The 22,421-nt window shown below is 38.5% G+C and overlaps 1 protein-coding gene across 1 annotated transcript in view; it reads right to left on the reverse strand.

Moving 5' to 3' along the window:
* Positions 1–22,421, reverse strand: part of ERICH1 (glutamate-rich 1) — a 180,276-nt gene that overhangs the window by 40,558 nt on the left and 117,297 nt on the right. Inside the window, exon 2 of the mRNA XM_009999258.1 lies at positions 7,321–7,515. Within this exon, the coding sequence (XP_009997560.1) occupies positions 7,321–7,515 (195 nt within the window). The remainder of the gene's footprint in view (positions 1–7,320; positions 7,516–22,421) is intronic.

The raw sequence follows: 22,421 nt of genomic DNA on the forward strand, positions 1-22,421 counted from the left end.
GAATCTTTCCCTCAATGAGACAACTGACACTAGGTAGAGAGAAAAAGTGATGACAAGCAGCCTAGCAAAGAATGGACAGTCACTTACTGCTGTTCATTTGTGTTACTCAACCATCACACAATAATGAAAACGTTGTGCTACTTTGGTGGGTGATTGGAGTAGCTGATAGATTATTTCTATACAAGTTCACTACTGCAGGTATGAACTTACCTATCCCAAAATTATGAAACTTCCTTTATGGAGAGCTAATATTTTATTATTACAGTTTAATTTGTTCAGCTTGCTTTGATACCTCTAGTGACCAGACTTACTAATTTAACTAACAGGAAAATTTCATATGCAAATATTACAGATAATTAGAAGGATAGATTGGGCAGTATTTTATTAGGATAAACTAGGAGAATCACTCAAGGCAGTTTTTGGCTGAAGAAGATATACTCCTTCCAAAGAACCTTCACTGCTTTCTTAATAAAAAAAGTTAACTCAATGTCTTCTGGACATCTCATAATACCATATTACATTATTTGCTACTGTCATGTATTTTATTAGAACCAATACTCGTAATAGAATACTGCAAAAGTATTTCCTTCTGCAGAGTTTACTTCACCTTTACAATTTGCATGCGTCTGCTATTCTGTTTTGAATGATAAATTTCACTGCTCACCAGCTAAAACTTCAGAGTGTGATGTTCTATTCCAAATTGCACTATTGCACAGACAAACAAATTAATGGGAAAAAACCAAACAAAACAAAAACAAACCCCCCAGATAATTAAATAGGTACATGCTGTCCTCTGGATCAGAAAATCCTCAAGCAGCAAACTGTTGGAGAACATTGTGAGGAAGTAGTATAACATACTCAGTATATTCCAATACTCTTTTTGACAATACTGTCAGTCACTACTTAGAAGTGTAGACAACACTACTGAATTTTGACTGACTTCAATTTCTGCTACTTGATCTACAAACAGAAGTCCACTATGCTCTGATGTTCAAGAAACAGAACATTTCACTGCATTCCCAGATGTATTTTTTTTTTGTAGAAGCCTAGCCATATTACAGAAGGCTGCTCATTATTCTAAAGGTGTTTACCATTTGTGTCTGGTAGCATGTTGTCACTCAAGTCAGTTAATTCCAAACTCCCTCCTGACACTTCACATCACCAGGAGAGCTTAACTTCATTAAAAAGAGCAAGTCTAGATTACAGAGGTTACTCCCTCTTCTCAAATAATGGAAATTATTATGAAGTAAACAAAGTCAGTAGTTATGGGAGTAATTCCTAAGCATTCCTTTTTAAGACTTAGTGACTCAGTACACTTGATTAGATAAATAAAACTAGGTCTTGAACACTTTATTTTTTTAATGAAAACTCCTTTTTTTTCTAGCTATAGTCTGAGGCTCCTTAGCCTGTAATGATGTATGCCGGTTATCACACTGATGGAGGAGAACAAGTAATTTATATTTCGTCCCACCTTTTCCACATGTAACTAAGGAAGACTAGTGTATGACAATCTGCATGTTCCCCATAACTACCAGGCTTCTCAGGAGTTCAGATGAATACAATGTTTCACTAGGCAGACCCCTAGGGAGCTAACAGTTGCCTACAGCTTACAGTCTGGAACCAACTCAGATGAATGCTCTGGAACCAACTCCTAGAGCAGTTCCCCTTCTTGCTCCCCCTTGTAAAGGGCATGCAAATTGAAGAGAATGGAAAAGGAAGAGGGTAGTTGCAGGTCAGTCTTACAGTTTGTCCTAGATGACTAGATTTGCAGTGAAACAAGATACAACTACTCAGTGGTACCCATGAGTTTTGCAGGAAGTATTCCCAACCCTTTTCAACTAAGCACATGGCAATATTTTTTTTTTAAGAAGAGTCTAATTAATATTCAACAAGCTACATTTCATCTTCCTGTTCAAGCATAAGTATGGCTATAAGGGAGAGAGAATGTAAAGAGAAATGACAGCATCCAAACGAATTATGTAATTATCCTGTATTAAATATTCCAAATACTTCTTAGTCACCTTTTTGTTAAGCCTTGTGCAGTTAGGAAAAGCCGCCTGTTGTGGATTTTATTTATTCTATTTTTAAGTTGTCTTGTGCATTACCTTTCAATTTTATTAAAATCTACTGTACTAAAGTTCAAACACCTGTTACAAAAGTTATCTTAATATTTCCTTACTCAAATTCATCACCCAACTGAAAAGCATATAACTATATACTTGCTACCCAGCAGTGCTGAGATCTTCAACACCTAAAACTGCTGTTAATGGTTTCTTTGCAACAAAAGGGCAATTAAAGCTACCCTTCGTGAGGGCTTTAGATTAGGGTGCAGTTTTTTTGGTGGCAATTATTTGCCCAGAATTGACATAAAAACTAATATAAAGGTTTTATTCCTATTTTAAACCATGCCACAGGTCATTATATATCCATACAAATGAAAAAAACCCAAACAACCAAGATCCTGTTTTCTTTTGCTTTTCCTTCCTTACAAGCATTTTTTTTTTTGTGGCTTATAAAAAAATGACATGGTTGTCTAAGTTTTAAACAAAACACACTTTAAACCATTCTGCTTTCTGTTAATATTTCCAGTGGAATAACTGGAAAAATTATCAAGGTGACATGGTCAAACTTGGAATTTACAGACCTCATTACATTAACAAAGTTTTCAGAGAAGCGAGAAAAGGAAGGAAGAGAAGAGGTTTGATGCTCAGAAGCATTAAAAGGAAAAGAAACCTTGACACAATCCTAATTAGCGTCTTTTCCTTCAGCTTGATGGGAACAAAAAACTTAAGGAAATTAAGGTCAATAAAGATATATCCATTTTACAATGGATGGTCCAAGGTCCAAGGTTGGGATGGGAAATTAATAAATAAAAAAAAAGGAACAAGAAAGCTCTTACCACCACTTACTCAGAAAATAACTCTAATTTTTTATTTTGTAGATACCTAGAAAGGCTGTATTATAGCCCATTTTATTGGAGACAGGACTTACTATTACAACTCAGCCTCAGTTTCATTACATTTGAAGTGACATTTTTTGTCACAGAGAAAAAAAAAACATTAAAAAAGCAGAAATCCTTCTTCCTCTTGTTCTCACAGAGAATGAATTTTTACCTATCAACTGTTGAAAAAGTCTACATCCTCTTGGAAAAAGTAATGAAAACAAAGAACAATAAAGAGAGAGAGTGAAGTAGGGGAAAAACCTTGATTTGAGTATATGAAGAAGCAGAACACTTGCCAGAGCAGAACCTGAATACAGGCAGATAGCGGTTTTAAAATTATAAGATAGCTATGTTCAAAACTGGTACATGCTATTTTTTTTTTGCCTGAAAGTTAAATGTATGAGGTAATGATGAAACAAACTATACAGCTAAGTATTAAGTTATTGAACTTGAAAGCCTCGATGTCTCACATATGTCCTGGTATAATATTATATGAAATATTCTGATTAGATGTCTAAGAATTCTAGCTGTATAAACAGCAGAATAAAGCTATTAATGTCAAGTTCAGTACTCAGCTCAGTTCTTTCTACTAGTGCTGCAGATCTTTATTCACACTTTTCAAATGCCAGATACATCCCTGTCAATCAATATATATTTTTTAAAATAAATGCAACACCATTGAATCTAAAATGTCATCTCTAAGTTGCAATACTTAATTACCCTTGCTGATTGAGTGATTATGTCATTACTGAGACCTACCTACAACTAGATCAGGAAATAAACAGATATGCTCATCAGAATAAAAAAGTTTAAGGTGTAAACTTTTCCCCAAAACACAGAATTTTTTTATTCTATGATTGTTAAACAGTAAAAATCCATTCCTGTTTGTGTACAAAAATAACGCAAACCACAAAAGCACAAAATATATGGAAAAATAATTTGCCCTGAACTTAGTTCAGTACCAAGTTCCCACTGTAAGTATTTTCCCTTTTCAAATAATGGCTAGAGGCTACAGATAGCAGGAAAGACTAGCAGGAACCACGTGTACCAGCAGAAAACACCTACGACAATGGCAGCTTAAAGTAACAAAGCCTGCAGTGTACATGGGAGTAGAGGAGGCATCTCACACAACCTTTTCTGACATCAACACATTAAAAATAATTTCCAACAGGGAGACAAGATGTACTGCGAGAGTGCTAAAACACACAATTACCATGCTATGGGGAGGTTCATGGCAGGACTATCAGCCCTTCTGTAGATGAAACAAGCCCATTTTACCAATTTCTTACACAAGCCATTTTTCTCTTTCTTTTCCCCAGCTAATTAGTTTTCCTGCAGTTGGCTACATTTAAGTTTTGAGCTTGCTTACACTTACAATTAAAGCTGGCATTTTCTAGTCCAATTAGGTAACAGCTACATACTTATACTTGTTAATTTGTTTTTAGTTGTCACAGAGGCCAGTAGATTTCTCTATGGCAGCTAAGTTGTTTGAAATGAAGGTGTAGAAGAGAAGAATGAGTCAATGCATATGCATAAGAACACTGGAAAAGGAAGGAACCTGCCAACACAGAAAAAAAAAAAAGGCATTGCTAGGGGAACAAGAAAATGAACTACAAACCTGTCTCTGTCACAACACAAATTACAGATATTATACAGGCAGCCCACTGAGTCTGAACAGAGACAGGCTTGTTTTTTGTTTTTGTCAGAAGCCCCAGATCTCTATATTCCCACCAAACATATAGCTATGAACTTGTAAATCTGGTTGGGCACCATTTCTACCATAGCCATCAGAGGCTGGGGTCTTCAATCAAATACTCTACTCACTTCTGGATATATCTGTCCCATTTGCAGAGTATACCACCACTGTAATATAATATGTAATGAGAGAATTTTTAAAACCCTGAGATAAGCACGAGTATGTGACAACACTGTCATGTAATAATTATCTCACTTGCACTTCAGTTTATTCACAATAGACAGCTGTTTTCAGAGTAAGTAACTAAAAAGAAGCTAACTAAAATGAATTTGAATTGCTAGCAAGTCTCTAAAGCTGTTTAATGCATTGGGTACTGCTAGAGTTTAATTTCTCAAGCATATGCACTTTATCAATTTGATCAACTAAAAGCCAGGGCAGTCCATACATATAAGATAGCTTCCTGACACAGCTGGTAAATAAGCCTACCAGGGGAGATGCCTTGCTAGACCTACTGCTTACAAACAGGGAAAGACTAGGGGCTGATATGGTGGTCAGAGGCTGTCTTGGGCTTAGTGACCATTAAGTTATAGAACTCTTCTTTCTTGGTGAAGTAAGGAAGAAGTTCAGTAAAAATGCTACCATGGACTTCTGGAGGGCAGACTTCAGACTTGAGGACACTGGTTGGGAGTGTCCCTCAGGAGACAGTCCTGGAAGGCAAAGAAGCCCAGGAAGGCTAGATGTTCTTCAAGAATAAAGTCTTAGAGGTGCAGAGGCAGGCTGTCCCTGTATGTCGTAAAACAAGCTGTCAGGGAAGATGACCAGCTGGCTGAACACGGAGCTCTTAAAAAGGCTCAGGAAAAAAAAAAAAAAAAAAAAGACAGTCTACCACCTTCAAAAAAAAGGCAGGTAACTCAAGAAGAGTACAGGGATCTAGCTAGGTCATGCAGAGAAAACACCAGAAAGGCAAAAGCATGACTAGAACTCAACCTGGCTTCTGCTGTGAGTGATAACAAAAAAGGTTTTTATAAATACATTAACAACAAAAAGATAGTTTTTTCACATATTTAAATGGAACTTCCAATGTTCCAGCTTGTGCCCGTTGGCCCTCGTACTGACACCAGGAACTACTGAAAAGAGTCTGGCTCCATCTTCCTTGCACCCACCCTTTAGATACTTACAGGCATTAATAAGGTCTCCCCTCACTCTTTTCTTCTCCAGGCTAATGAGTCCCAGCTCTCTCAGCCTTTCCTCATAAGAGATGTTCCAGTGCCCCAGTCATCTTTGTTGTCCACCACTGGACTCTTTCTAGTAGTCCCTTCTCACTCTTGAATTGGGGAGCTCAGAACTGGATGCAGCATTCCAGATGTGGCCTCACCAGGGCAGAGCAGAGGGGGAGAATGACCTCTCTCAACTTACTGGCCCCACTCTTCCTTATGCACCCCAGGATTCCATTGGCCTTCTTGGTGGCAAGGGCACATTGCAGGCTCACAGGTAATTTACTATCTACCAGGACTCCCAGATCATTCTCCTCAGAACTGCTCTCCAGCAGGTCCACCCCTAACCTATATTGGTGCATAGGGTTCTTCCTCCCCAGGTGCAAGACCCTATACTTCCCCCTGTTGAAACTCATTAGGTTCTTCTCTGCCCAGCATCAGTGAACTTGATGAGGACATACTCTGTCCCCTTATCCAGGTCATTGATGAATACGTTGAACAAGACCAGACCAAGTATTGACCCCTGGGGGACACCACAGGTTACAGGCCTCCAACTCGACTCTGCTCCATTAATCACAACCCTCTGGGTTCTGTCACACAGCCAGCTCTCAATCCACCTCACTGTTTGCTCATCTAGCCCATACTCCCTCATTTTCCTAATGAGGATGTTATGGGAGACAGCATTGCTAGTAACAGGTTTGGCTGAGCAGCTCCCCTACAGAAAGCTTTTTATACTCTCAGGAAACATGTCTTTTCATTTCAAGTCAGTTTAATAACCTCTTTCAGCCATGGCAAAATTTGATTTTAGGTGAGCTACAACACAAAGCAATTCTCACATCTATACTTAAGCACAGACCCTTTCACCCACTAGTAATATTACAGCTACCTCATTTTGCATCCCCATCTTTTAGCATAACATCCACATTGTACAATCCACTTGAAAAAGGGATTTTACCTACCTGTGAAAACATTCAGGTGCCACTTTCCTTGCATAAACACACACGAAACAAGGCTCTTGAGCAGGATACTAACATCGCCCTGAATGGATATTTGTCTTCTGTTGGGTTCATGTTCCCCATGCAGTCTTTGTTGCAAAATGAGAGCAAGAAGGGCTGAATCATGTGTTCCCACAAATCTTTGGGTGTATCTTTAATAACTGAGCAGAGTTGTATGAGCGTAAGTAATTCTCTCTGTGTTCAAACATTATATCAAAGACAGTTATAGCTAACACTGTTTCATATTAGTTTCATATTAACTGCTAGTAAACATTGCATTCACACATATACGCTAACACTGTTCCTTGACTTTCATAGACTTAGGCACTGAACCTCAAGTGTTTCAGGTATTAAGTACCACTTGTATTCAAAGGTGTCTGTTTGTATCAATAGATGAAAAACGTATGTATTTTGCTGTTCTTAAGTAAATATATATAAAAGCATCTTATCAGAAAAAGGAATATGCAGTCTCACCTTGAAATGACTTGCAGGGTGTATCAGTTGATGTGCTAGCATTTGCTGATGAAGTCTGAACATCATCCCAATTCTTTTCTTGGGATTTTGAGCCTAAATTTCTGTGAGACACCTCCTCTTCTCCACTCGAAGTATGAGCATGAGAAGATGATGAAGTTTCAGGATAGAGTCTTTTCAGTACTTTCTGTATGAACACTGTGGGATAGAAAAAAATTTTTGAAGTAAAGAAATTCAGTGTTTTAAAGGTATTTTAAGTCTTAAAAAAATCTCAACAACTGATGTAAGAATTTCCCTCATATTCCATGCCAGTTTGTCTTCAGTAGTCCATATCCTTTCATAGGTAAAGCTGAAAATTAATATATTAAACACCTAAAATTGAGTCAGGAAACCAGCTTTAAAACCCCAGAGTTCACTACCAAGGTTAAATTTTGAAGTATTCTGACTATATTTTGACAATTAATACAGTACATTTGCAGACTAAACATACATTAATTTTAAAATGTATTTTTAAAAAGGTATCTTCCTACATAAGTGCTATAAGGCTGCTCAAAATGCAGGTCTCTTTTGGCATAGAGGCACTGCAATTGAATCACTCAGTAAGCTACAACTACTAATCACACAAAAAACCTAGAAGTAGACAGCAGCAGAAACACATGGTAACCCAATTACTTCTACAGAACTAGCAGTATTCTTATCTGCCTCTTTCTTTTATGGGCCCCTTTCTGATGACATTGGCAATCTGCTCCCCCTTACTCAAATGCAAGTATTATTTGATTAAGTAATAATGTACTCATCAACAAAATGATAATATTTATATGGAAGCATATTTCATATGCATCCCTATTTCAGTAACTTGAAATGATGTCATATTAGTTTTTATTTTTATATAATAAGAAGTTATATAATTAGATTTTTTTTATCTGTTGCAAAAGATCATCCTTGGTTTCATCAATTCTATGTGATCAAATAAAAATTGTGGGTTGGAAGAGGAAAGAAGAGATTTGGAAGAAAACATGTTATCTAAACTCCAATTTTAAATTTAATATCCAGTGTACAGACACTATATGAGTAACCTGGTGTAGACTATTAACAAAATAATTCTGCTGAGAGAAAAAGACTTCTGTTATAAGAATGGCTCCTACTGCAGCTCAACAGAACACACTATCATCCTACAACTCTCTTAAATAAATTATTTTCCTTCACAACTGAAAAAAAAAAAAATCACCTTAATAGATCTGAGAATTTTTTTAACTACACCTTGATAAACTTTATCTCCACATGTATCTGGGTGATATGCTTCAGTTGTCATGAAAATGACTAAGTAGAGCATCTTGTTAAGCTGTTTTTGAGCTCTGACTAGTTTATACATGATCACTTACTCTTTGCATGTGTCCAATCTCTTGAATAACTGATGACCTTATGAAAAACCTATGATAACATGCAAGCCTGAAAAGACACTAGTGAAAAAAGCTTTGCTCATGAAACCTGACTTTTAGTTTTTCCATGCCTATCCATGATTCTATGATGTCAAAAAAACTGTGACAAGCTGCCAGTAATGTCCTCATCAAGTAAGCACAATCCATTTTGCCCATTATGGGTTAAGAATACTGTTCCCTGAAACAGATACCAACATGTGACTGTATTTTCTTTGCATAAGGTTCTCTTGCCAGCATATTCTATGGCTAACAAGACAAAATCCACAACTGGCTCTCCTCAGTGGCCAACTAGATAAAGTAGAAAGAAATGAGTAGCAAGACAAAGTTAATTGCCCTTTGCTGATCTCAGAGTCTAAAGCAAGTTATCTAAGAATTTTATCCTGGATCCTTTCCTTAAGTACTGTTATAACACTGCAGCATTTAACACTCCAGTAGGGCTGCTGCTAAATGTCACAGTTTAACCTCAGTAGGCAGCTAAGCACCACCCAGCTGTTTGCTCACTTCCCCCAGGGTTGGATAGGAAAAACAATCAGAAAGGTGGAATTGAGACAACTCGTGGGTTGAGATGAAGGTAGTTTATTAGATAAAGCAAAAGCTGTGCACAAAAGCAACAAAAAACCCAAGGAATTCATTCACTGCTTCCCATCACAGGCAGCTGTTCAGCCATCTCCAGGGCTCCATGATATACAACTATGACTTGGGAAGACAAACACCATCAATACAAGTATCTCCCTATATCATCCTTCCCCAGCTTTTACTGCTGTGCACAATGTCATATGGTACAGGGATATCTCTTTGGTTAGTTGGGGTCAGCTAGCCCAGCAGTGTCCCCTCCCATCCCCTTGTGCAAACCCAGCCTACTGACTGGCAGGGCAGCTTCTGAAATGGAAAAAGCCTTGGTGGTGTACCAGCTCTGGTCAGCAGTAACTAAGACACTGGTGTACCATCGATACTTTTTTCACCACAAATCAGAAACATAGCAGACAGGAGCTATTACAAAGCAAATTAACTCCGGTGTAGCCAACATTGTACACAAAATTAACATGAGGAAGCTGCTCTCCCAAAGCAAATGATCACTGAGATACTGCTGAACTATATGCAGTTCTACATCTCAAAATCTGCTGAGGAAAGTCAGCCTCCTCAAAGCTGCAGTGGATTTTATGCTTCTCATATTGAAATGTGGTTTCTCTAATAATCTGTTCAGGTACTGCACAAAGAAAAAAAAAACCAAATAAGACATTTCACTTTTTCTTTCCTTTTTAAAATGCAACTCATACACACATTAGCATTGCTTCAGAAAGCCATACCAGACCAGTTTTGATATATTCATTTATCCTTATTCACATGGGGCTCTCACAATTTCCAATACCCATGCTTGAGAAAGCAAGCTGAAACAATGCCTACCTTGGGAGGGTATGAATACTGAGGGAAGTATTCCTCCACAGAAATCTCTCCTGCTCTGAAAAAATATCTAGATCCGTAGCAGCAACAGATTTACTTCAGCAAAGATGTGGTTTAGCTGCCAGCACCAAAACAGCATCCAATCTTACAGGCAGGAGTTTTCAGTAGACAAGAAGCAGCTGGGTGCAGAGAGGGGGATATCTTTATTGCCTGCAAGGCTTTCACAGGTGTGCCAGTGCCTCTCAGAACTGCAAAGTCATCTCTTAGGACAACTAGTAAGTCCCAATAATGACAACAGAATGGAAATAAGCAGCAGTGACACCTGGGCATGTGTGAGGGACCAATTCTCAGGACCTATACTTGCTGGAATTGGTATCAAAACCCCATTGTAACCCATAAACATGAAGTGTCATTTGCATCCCAAAAGGACTGCCTGAGAGGATGGAAACAAAGCTGATGGCCTGCATATGGCCTTCGGCCTGCAGGTACAGCAATTGAGAGGGGGCAGAGGAGGTCTGCTCCAGCTGCTCAGGCTTATGACTCAAACACACTTGCTCATCCTTTCAAAAAAAGGAAACTGCCTATAAAACAGGGTGCTGCAATGGTGGGCTTGGGGAGCCCCACTGACACCAACTCTCTCCCCTGTTAGCAGGCGTAACGCTGGATCCAGGACTGGTGATTTTCTATTATCTCTGTCTCTATAAACTTTCTTCTCCTACTCTCTCTCCCTTCCTAGCATCATTAAGTAATGCAAGGCCAAACTATAATTTTTTTTCTCAGGTTGTGCAGCTTAAACATATACGTATTGTACTCATGTGATATAAATGATCGTGCAGCCTAAGATAGTAATTGCAGTGTTCATATTCCTTCTATAGTTTTAATTAAACCTAATATGTAAATACAGACCTTGAGTGTCGTTTCACCTTAATCTCATCAAAGGGTATCAAATGGTCGAGCAATTCCATGATATTTTAATCATTCTCCCTGGAAGGGCAACGTCTGAGACAAAGGAGTTTAGAAAGCAAGGGGGTCTAATCTGAATCTCCCTGGGTTGCCCTACTTGGGCCGTCACAGCATGACAAGGTCCTTGCTTGGAACCATATGTATTTCAAGCCTTTGGAAGAGAGGAGGAAGCAATGTATCCCAACAGTACATTTTCCTTGAAAGAATGAAGAAGGTGGTATCACAAGAATGCAGCTGAAAAAAACCCCATGACTACATGAGTGTGATCTGTTTGGAACTCTAAATACATTCTAGTGTGAAAAAAAAAAAAAATCAGCATGCAGTCCAAAGCTTTTTGGGCAAATCTGCCCCATGTACCAATGAACACTGCAATTACACTCTTGAGGAATATCTATCTTGCTATACTCAGCAGCTTTCCATGCTCCAAAGAAGCACTCTGCTTTGCAGTTAACAGTCTCAGAGCTGAGATTCTAAAACATTTTTCAGATGACAGAAGATGCTCTTTCCTCTGGGTTTTATTACTGCAATTACTTAAAAGATATCCCGTGATATTCACAAGCATTGGCTTATGGCTTAACCTCAGGAGGTCGGTCTTGTCTGATGCTATAGAGCAGCTCTTCTGCCCTATTCAAAACTCTCCTTCACCTGGTGTCTTGGCAGCATACAGCATCAGATATTTAACCTGTTGGAGTTCCAAAATGGAATAAGAGTCGCTCTCACTGTACCCATATGACAGCCAAGTACATATGCTTATTTACTGCTGTTATTTTCCAGTCAACACAACTCTGTAGGAGGATCTGTACAGATTCATGGGGTCTGTCAATAGACCCACTTGAGAACACTTCATCACTTTCTGTAGCAGACTGATGTCTCTGAAACAAGCATATAATTTTGAGATGCAATTTTAAAGACCTCAAGAAAGATGAGAGAGACCACGAAGATGAGGGATACACTACTGGGAGTCAAGCCAATGAAAACTGCCCATTTTATATACAGCTTTAATGCAAAAGGTACAAGAGAGTTAATTAAATATATTCTACTGTGTATTTTTTTGAGGAAATTACTGAAAATTGTATTCACATTACAAAACCTGGTGCACCAGTGTAGAAAAGAAAAATCAGTTTGAGGCGAATTATCTGGAACTGAGCCTGTAGTCAAACAAGAAAGAAATGCAAACAGCAGTAAAAAGACAATTACAAGGAAAAAAAGGGAAGTCTTGCTGCACAGACCACTGCAAATCTATCCTCTTAGAACAAGGCATTCTCCAAAACTAACAGATCAGAAAGTGGGACAGGAAAACAGATAAACTAAAAGGTTTAGGGGCCAGGAATGGTAGTGATGTGGATGCAGCTGAAAGCAGTGCAAACAGTTCTCTGTGGCTTCCAGCTGCTCTTGCTTCCCTACAAAATCTGGGACAGTAGATAGTAATCCAAGAAGTTTTATAGGGTATAGACCAAGCAAGAATTAATGAAAGTAGAACATCCATTCACTTAATCTACAGTAAGTCTTCAAAAACAGTAGCTTATCATGTCTCTCTTTCTCCAAGGTAAAACTGATAGCTCATTACTTCCAACCTACTGAGGAGTAAAGATGCTTTTAAAGTTTTATAGGAACTTGAAATATAGGAAATATGTTCTGCAATCTGAAGAAAAATTCCCCAATTGCTATATGTTACTGCAGGAAGACACGATTCTGAACACCTGGCCACACGGTGACAACTGGAGGAAGTTCTAAGCCTCTAGGTTAGATGAGCACAGCCCAGGGACCACCATATTTTGGAGTTCTGTGTTATCATGGTAGACTTTGCTGTCATTTTAGTTCTGAGTAATGTGTAGAAAGATTGTTTCCATGCTGATGTTTCCAGAGTCTGAACTGTGAAGAAGTGCCTGCCACATTCTGTGTGCTCTTTCACCTCCTGGAATCTGACAGAGCTTTAATACTACAACTGATAGATTCTTTATGCTGTAAGATGTACAGTGTTGAAAACAAGATACTGAGGGTGAGTGAAGGTGAGAGAAGCACTTGACTTCTTATGATCATCAATTAAAGATGATCGTGTTCTGAATCTGCCTAGATTTGCCACACATCAGACTCTGTGTGCACACGTGGTGGGTGGCAGGGGCAAGAGTTGTGTATGCCACACCAGTTTTGTGGAATAGATTGAACACAGTTTGAGATTATACACATGGAATAATGCTCCCCAATGCTACATCTAGACCTATGACCAAAAGGACGTACTGCACGGTAATAACACAAATACGTGGCCCAAATCCTAAAGGTTTAAAGAGAGTCTTCAATCTTCTGCTGCCTTTGTTACCAAGGTTATAAAGATTAACGAGAGAAATAAAACCTTACAGCCCTTTTCACCCCTGAGGAGGTAGAGGGGCTCTACACTTAGGGGAACAAGCAAACATTCCTAATTGGCAATTACTAAGCTGGAGGTGGCTACAAATAAACACCTGTGTGGCTAATCAGTCATAAGAGAGACTGAGCCACTACTGTGACAGGTAACATACAATGACAATGAGATCTGAGACTCTATTAGGCCAAGTGTTTTTTAATCCGAGTCGGGAAAATTAAATGCATTAATATATGAATCTAGAGACATGTAAATTAAAATCTTCTCTGGCCTTAAGTCTGCTGTGTACAAATCAAGCTGAACTAAAACCTGAGGGGAAACAAAAATTTTATATCAAACGACAAGACACAGAAGAACAAGGAAAGCTTAGGCTGTTTAGCATAAGCATACAAAGGCAAAAAGAATTTTGAGCAAATAGAGAGTAGTGTTATGTAGCTCAAGAATAAAATTGCATTAGATCACGCCACAAAAATATTAGACACTAAAGATGAATGAGAATTGCCAATCTAAATGTGCTGATGCTCATCTAGAAGCACTGCAACACTCTCGTAGTAAACTAAAAGAACAAAATAGTGTAGTTAGAGAGGTCTCTCACATCAAGCTCTAACTCCTATAAACACTGCAGGACTGACTAGAAACAGAATCACTGCACTTAAACTGCCTTTAATACTATATTCTTTACAGATCACCCCATATTCCCTATATTTGGTTACTGAAATCTACACAAACTAAGCCAAAGATCAGATGTATGTGATCACACTGGAATCTTTTATTTGTTAAAATGTAGACAAAATTTATTTTGGTTATCACCAAGGTCACCACAGAAATAAAACTCTTCCTAACACAATGGTGGATATATTGAACAAAACAGATTTTGGATTATTTGCACAACAGGTTGACACCACTGTATGATAAAATTAGACCAAAAAGAGGTCTAAATCAGGTCTCTGAAGTTTAAGCTAGGAAAACGCAATCATGTAAGTTGACCTTCATTAGGTACATGAATGGTGTACAAGACAGACATTCATAAAGAAAGAGTAAGTTACTAGTTACACCCACTACACAACTGTTGCTTTATAAAAGGCTTAAAAAGCCCATAACATCCTAGTGCAATAATTAAGATCCTGAACTTCACTTCCTACTTCAACAGTACCTAAGGCAGTCGCATTTAAGGGCAGTACATAAAAATGCATACACACAACTCCTTTGGATCATGAGGATGAGATTTTGCTCAGTTTCCTCACAGAAATCACACTGAGATCAAGTTTTCTACTTAAGTAAGTGTAACTTGGCTTATAGTAGTGGCAAATAACACAGTTTTAGAAGCCAACAATGGAAGACTTTAACCTGTAGAGCCACTGTATTTTCATGTGCTTAATTATATTTTTAATGAACTTTCCTCATACCATTAAGAGCCTATGCCATTCTAGAGTGAAGTACTTGGCTTCTATGTACTTCTATAGGTTCAAAAAACCCTGTGGTCTTGTGACTGAGATGCAGAGAGCTGTAAACTCAAGATGAAAGAAAACAGCTGGTGTATTTCTGCAGTTAAGAGTATTTCAGTTGGAAGAGACCTACAACGATCATCTAGTCCAACTGCCTGCAAGTATTCGGTACAAAACTTCAGTTCTAATAGGCCTACTAAAGCTTACATACTCTAGTCTTCTGAGTAAGTTATCTATTTCAAAAGTGAAGCAAATTCATTTTCCAGCTGAAAACATGCAACACTATCAAAATACCTAGCCTGTAATTGAAAGAACTGAATTTTCCTACTGTGCAATGAGCTGGAACACCATCAGAAGACTTATCTTGCCAGGAATTCCTCAATGACCAAAAGGATCCAGTATTCTCAGAAATTAAAACAAGATGCAATAGGTACTAAACTAGTTCCACGGCTAATTCTTGATGACTCACACGTGGACACAGTGAAGTACAGATACATCAGAAAGCTGAATAAGCATCAGGTCTCTACAGTTTGACATAACATCAACAAAGCAAAGTGTAACTCCAAGAAACAGAGCACAGAACAGATGCTGGTTAGTCATACAAATAACAAACATGCAGGATCTTTATACCACAATTTTGTGAGAACAGTAAAAAGCCTCTTTCAAATAAATGCATTGTTTGGCATCTATGTATTAAATCAACACCAATTTAAGTTTCTTTATGTACATAAGCAGACTACCCACAAGCACACACATGCCAACAGTGGAATAGCACTGCAGATTTACAAAGGCTCTCCTGGGGTTGAAAGCATGACTTAAAACTCAAAGATCACAGAGTGTAACTTAAGCTGCATAACTAAAATACAGTTCTGAACAACATCAGAAGTGTTCCTGCCCAGCTGAGTGTAGGAGGCAACAGTTTCCTCAAAAGCATTTCTGTGGAGAATGACTGCCTCGTACTTTTGGCTATTTGCCATACATACTGTAAGCACCCCAACCTTGTTTCTCAATTAGTTGCCTCCTGCCTATTCAAAGGCAACCTGGGCAGCAAGAATCAAGTAAAGTGGCATCAAGAGTGCTGAACGTACTAGAATTCTGTGAAGCTTTCAAGTTGTCCTACTTCTTCTCTCTATCCTACAAACAGAACAGTTTGCCAAAAAGGGAAGAGTCAGGAATTTCTTCTGAAACTATCCCATGTGTTAACATGCTATTTCTGCTACAGCAGAAGAAAAGATAGTACAGCAGAACAAAATAGGATGGAAAAAGCAGACAGAATGATAATCCATGTCCATGAACAAAGCTTTGCTAAAATGGTGAGTTCATCTCTGTTAGTGCAGAATTACTGTCTTATATTCAAAAGGATTTCAAAATCCTTGAAGTCTCTGACACAGTATCATCTCCTACAAACACTATGACTGGACAGTTACAGAATGTCATAAAAAAACCAGAACCATTAAGGCTGGAAGGGAGCTCCTAACACCACCTAGCCTAATCCTAATGTTCAAAATAGGATCAACTAGAACAGACCTGTTAGGGTCTTGTCTAATTGGGTAAAACAACCCTATTGCCTGGATAATCTTCTCTAATTACGGCTGGATAGTCAACTCTTGTTCTGGAGAGGCTCAAGAGGACCACTTGAAAGAGTGGCTCTTGAAAAAGAGATACATGGATTTCCATTAGGAACCAAAGCAACAAAGTGTAGAAGCATTTTAAAGAGACTTCTACATAAAGAAAGTGTCAGCCAGACTGCCATTCTTATTAGCTAGCAGGTGGAAGATTGATGACAGCTTCTGGCTAGGAGCTGCTATCCACTCATTCCCTGAAGGCATTCATGTTTTAGGTCTTCTGATTCTTTCTGAAGGAGTTGCTCAACTGGCAAAAATGATGAACAAAGCTCTTTATTCCCTATTTGTTTGGTTTAACACAGTGATTCTTGGGTCATGGCTCCACAAGTTTCAAAAAGACCTAGTTTATATTTCAAATACTAGGGGCAAAATTCAGCTTGCACTTATGACGCCTAGTGGTAGACACATGCAAGGCACCATAATCTTGTTTACACACTAGACACTCCCATCCCAAGACCTCAATGTATACAAGACTAATTCTGCTGACCACGCACTGGGTGTCCACGATGGACTCAATACAGATGATATTGCACTGAGTGTAAGTCCCCACTATAGTCAATGGATATCAATACATAAGACCTCTGAGAATAAACTTATTAATCTTGACCTACATTTCATAGTACCAGAAAAGCCACACATGCATTGCTCCCAGACAAAAATTAAAAACTCCAACAAGCAACTGACACAGTCAAAAGCCCACAAGCAAAACAAAAAGGACACAGCTGAAAGCTCAAAGACCCAGAACCACTGCTAGAAATGGGAGAGAACAGAAGCTTGGATTATGTCAAGACAGACACACAGACACTTTCTAGGCCTGAATGCAATGACTAGTTATTTAAACATTAACTTAAAAAAAATAATATATTTTTGATTAAAGAACACTTAGCTAAAGATTCTCAGACTTGGGATACCAGTTCAGCACCTACCAACAGATTAAAATCAAAGAGGTAAAAGGGAGGAAATAACTAGAACAAAACATCCCGTGACAGCTGAACAGTGTATCATTTTCCCACTACCCCCATTTTTTATGACTTCCCATTTCCAAAAACCTTCAATCTGCAGAGATATGAGAAAAAGAAAAATGCAGTGACATGTAACTACAGCCTGATAGCCTGATGGTTCAGGTCATCATAAGGGTGTATGTTACTTTTAAGAGTGGCTGTTCTTGTTCAAATCAGGAGGAAGAAAACGACAGTATAGCTTTCCTGCTACCACTGAGGTTAGCTGTTCCATCACAAAGCATGCATAAACCTAAGCAAAGCACTGTCAGGGGAATAACAAAATGGATCTTTTCAGAGGGTGAAAAAGTGTGAAATCCACAGAATTCTAGTTATGGTCAAAGTACAGTTTTATGTATATAGGAGTGGGAAGCCTCCAATTTTACAGTATTTTGCTTTGTGTTCACTGTCTGCAAGCAGTTCTCATCTGGCAGGTGAGGCTACAGTAACAGCCTCTTACAAGAGTAGCTAAAGGACAAAACAGAATAAAAGTATGGACTGAAAGATCTGCTGCAAAAAATTCAGGCTCAAGTTGACTCTCTCTTGAAAGAGGCATTTGTAGACAAAGACAGAAAATAACATCTTACCAGACCTTGTGTCGGGTCACAGAGGATGCCATGCTTCATATCATCTACATCATCTTCAGTTTTCACACCAGAATTAACTGCATCAATCCATAAATTTATAGTCCTTGCTTCCAAATAGCACTGTTATGCTCTGAAATTCTTTATTGAGTAATTTTTCAGCTTCAAATTTCAGGGTGGAATTCACATGCAGCTTAAGACCAGAAAAAAAGAACTAGGCTATTTTGTCTGCATGACAGGAAGAAGTAACCTTACACACCTACCCATGATGATACTGGCAACTTGTGCCTGAATATCAAACAACTCTAGAGACCCTTCAAAAAGTGGAGAAACGAAGTAGTTGAATTATTTTTCTTCTTCAGTGCTTAATCATATTTGACACAATGCGCACACACCATGTGTTTTTACTCACATTTGAAAATCTCATTTTTTCTGGCCTTTGTCCTTTTTCTGCCTCTCCTGCCTATACTATGGAATCTAATATTACATAGTTATTTGTTGGTCTTACCTATAGATTAGAAACCCAGTTTCTGAAGAGACTTTTGGTCTGGAAGGCAGTCTCAGAGCCTCATATACCTTACTTGTAAAGCACTTCTTTAAACAAAGGCTATTCCCCATTTCCACCTCTCCCTGTGCTATTATCATCTGGATCAGCAGAAGTCAAGGAGGGTGAGTTGCCTGGTATTGGCATCTTTGGAACTACGAAACTCTGGAATTGAGACGGAGAAGGAAGACCATGGTGAAATGCTGTTACCACAAACTGGTTATTTTGAACTTGACTAACTTTTAATTCTAGCAGCCTCATAAAACTTGAACGACAGCTTAAAGGGAACAATTTGTACAATTTTGACAAAATGTCTGCACATAAGGTGAGAATGGTCCTCCTTCCCAGTTTTATAATTGATCACATTGACATTCCATAGAACAGAGATCACGTTACTCTCAAGCACTAAAGCTATTCTTACATATTTAGTGGGGAAAAAAGAGAACCCACATGTAATATCGGGGAATCAAACAACAGAAGGAGCTGCTTGTATGCCAGGTCACGTGAATACTATGCTTAAACTACCAGGTATCACCTGCCTGCATCTCAGTACAGCTGTTAGCCAAAACATCATGGGGAGCTACACAAGATGCTGCCATTTTAAATCTAGTGTATAACATTAACATAATGATATTGAAGTTGGTCTCAGGACCTCTATCTGTTTCACTGAAACAGCATCTATTAGTGTTCAACATCCCATTAGACATTAAAATCAGATGGTAATTGCCTCAATTTTACTCCTGTCTTTCTTTATTACAGTTCAAGAACCGTATAGCATAAAAATCTAGTTTTGTGCTCTAACATAGTAGCCCATAAAACCTGGCTCCATTTATATCTTTTAACCTAGCACTAATTACTATTATATATGGGAAACTATTATCCAAGACTCAGGAATATGCCATTCTCTTATGTTTGAGGTAACTTTTGAAGAAGTGCAGTGAATTTAAGTATGCAGCAAATGTCAGTAGGGTAGAAAGGAATAAAATTAAAAGAATATACTGATTACATACCCCATATTTATGTATTCACCTAAATGAAGAAATGAGTCACAATGGAAAAGTGACTCACCACTCAAAGACTGGCCTGGATGCACATGGGTCAACACAAATCATACCAATTAGAGATACAAAACATTAAGTTATTTTCTATAAAAAGCAGACATTTGTTTTCTCCCCTTAGTTTAAATGAAAACTGATTCAGCTTCACCAAGCATGATCTGTGTCACACTGCAGTTTCAAATCAGTAAGGCTAGTGTTACATCTGTCAACAAATTCTGCATGACTGTGTAGTTCAACAAGAATCTAATAGATCGTGCCATCCTGCCTCAATAAAGGCTTTAGAGATCTCTCAGTAGGCCACCTTAACTGCAGCCACAAGCTCCTAGACATCTAATAAAACTTGACAAGACACAGACGATAGGAAGCTACATAATCAATACAACGAGAACATCACAATTTTATTCCAGCTGTTCATAAGAGCCCCATTTGCTTCGTAATGAAACCTCGTAAGATGTGTGTTCCTTATTACAGCCCTGGGAAAACAGAGCATCTTCACCATTATTTCAATTTGTGCATGCTGTCCATTTTCCCAAGCATCTTTCACAATACTTTACAACACATTTTCCTTATTGCGCCATTATCTTTATCTTAAGATATCTCACCCATCCTTAAAGAAGCTCAACTTTGCTGAATATTACTATTGCTAATAGTAATTCTGACTACTCAAATTTGGGTCAACTGTAAACCTTAGCTGAGAGAGACACACTTTTTCCCCTGTCTTCCAAGCAAGATTTTGGAGGGAAAGCAAGCAAGCTGTGAGCTTGTAACATCACTGGTCACCAAGACCAGTCCCTGCCAGTACAGGTATAAACTTTTTAATTCCTGAAAGTTTAAACCTTACTTCAACCTAAAGGACTCTCATCCAGACACAAAAAGCATATGGCATGAAGTGAACATCAAGGTATACCATACATGTGAGTTAAAGTTAAATGTTATGGTAGATGCTGGGGATAACACAAAAATCAGAATAGTGCTACAACAGCCTAACGCACTGCCATAAGAACAGCTGAACACAGTTGAAAATAAGTCATTCAGAGCTTGTATTACTAAACTAGAAAAAATCCGAAAAATTTAAAGAGACAGCTTGTTCCCTTTGATCTTATGAAATTAAAGCAAAGCTCTATATACTAGTATTAACAAAATAAACTGAAATTGGCAGGGGTAATATCACTGAGCAGAGGCCAAAGTTCAACAAGACTGTGCATCATTTAGGTTTTATTTAAAAGGAATTTTCATGAGGTCATATTATATAAATACAATTAAATGTCTATATAGACTTCTTCAGGGACTAAATATATCACTGCTTGCTGAGACTTCAATATTTGTTTGTAGCACGATATCCAGCAATTTCTGCAAACGTCTCCACATATACATAGAACAGAAACCCATATTATTGCAAATATCCCACAATTACAAAGTACTGGAAGTTTCTTTTCTTTATAGTCATAAAGAGGGTTTTACTTTACCACATTAGGCAACCCTTAAGGGAAATGCAAACTTCTAAAGAACAGTTTTCAACCTTTTCAACTAATAACAACTGGAAATAAAAGAAATTGCATACTGTCTACTGTAAATAACAATCTGTGCTGGTTTTGGTTGGGACAGAGTTTTCTTGTTGTATCTACTATGAGGCTCTGCTTTGGATTTGTGCTGGAAAAAGTGGGATGTTTTCCTTATTGCTGAGCAGAGTTTACACAGTCAAGGCCTTCTCTGCTTCTCACACTACCTCACCAGCAAATAAGCTGGGGAAGCACAAGATATTGGGAGGGGACAAAGCTGGGACAACTGACCCCAACTGACCAAAGGAGTATCCCAGATCACACGATATCGTGCTTACAATAAACAGCTGCAGGAAGAAGGATGTGGGGTGTGTTCAGATTCATGGCATTTGCCTTCCCAAGTTAACAGCTACCATTGATGGAACCTCGATTTCCTCACTCTTCACAACTTTCTCCCACAATACATCAATTTGTAACCCTCTGCCTTTCATCAAAGTAAGTCACACTACAAGAAAACAGTTATTCCATCAGCATTCTCCATTTCTTACACTGAAGCTGCATCTAAGACACAGAGATTACCACTCCATTTCTATGCTTCCTTCCAAACTATCACTTGTTGCAGTCAGCCAGCAAATAGTTCAAACACTATGCCTTGTTGCTCAGACTCACTCTCTCACATTGTTATACTTGCAAGTAGGATTCGAATTGCAGGATGCTGGAACTGTTTGAAAACTCAAGAGCCTGCTACAAAATCAGTACATTAGATGAGCATTCAGCTTTCTCACATCTCAGCCCTACTCAGCTCCCCCTTCAGAACCGGCTATCACTTAAAGAACAACTGTATTTTTATTATGCATTCTTCCTGCACAAGGCTGTCCTTATAAAGGCAGGCCAAACGGACTGAAGTGGTACCTGGGTAGTGGGAAGCTGCTGGGGTTTTTTCGTTTGTTTGTTTTTGTGTTGTGTTTGGGTTTTTTTTCCTAAGCACAGTGCCGCGGTTATTTCAGAACTGTGCTAATACACGTTAAATAAGCCAAGCTACCTCGCCACTGACAACGAGCACACATGCAGGTGTATACTAAGGAAAGGAGTGTTAATCTTAAAATACTAATTTTACTCTCCCTTCCCAGCCCCCAGGCAGGAACACGCAGCAGCGGGACCCTCCCCGCCGCCCCAAGGCTGGGGGTAC

The sequence above is a fragment of the Chaetura pelagica genome, unplaced genomic scaffold (genome assembly GCF_000747805.2).
Source record: "Chaetura pelagica isolate M959 unplaced genomic scaffold, ChaPel_1.0 scaffold90, whole genome shotgun sequence".
Lineage (NCBI taxonomy): Eukaryota > Metazoa > Chordata > Aves > Apodiformes > Apodidae > Chaetura > Chaetura pelagica.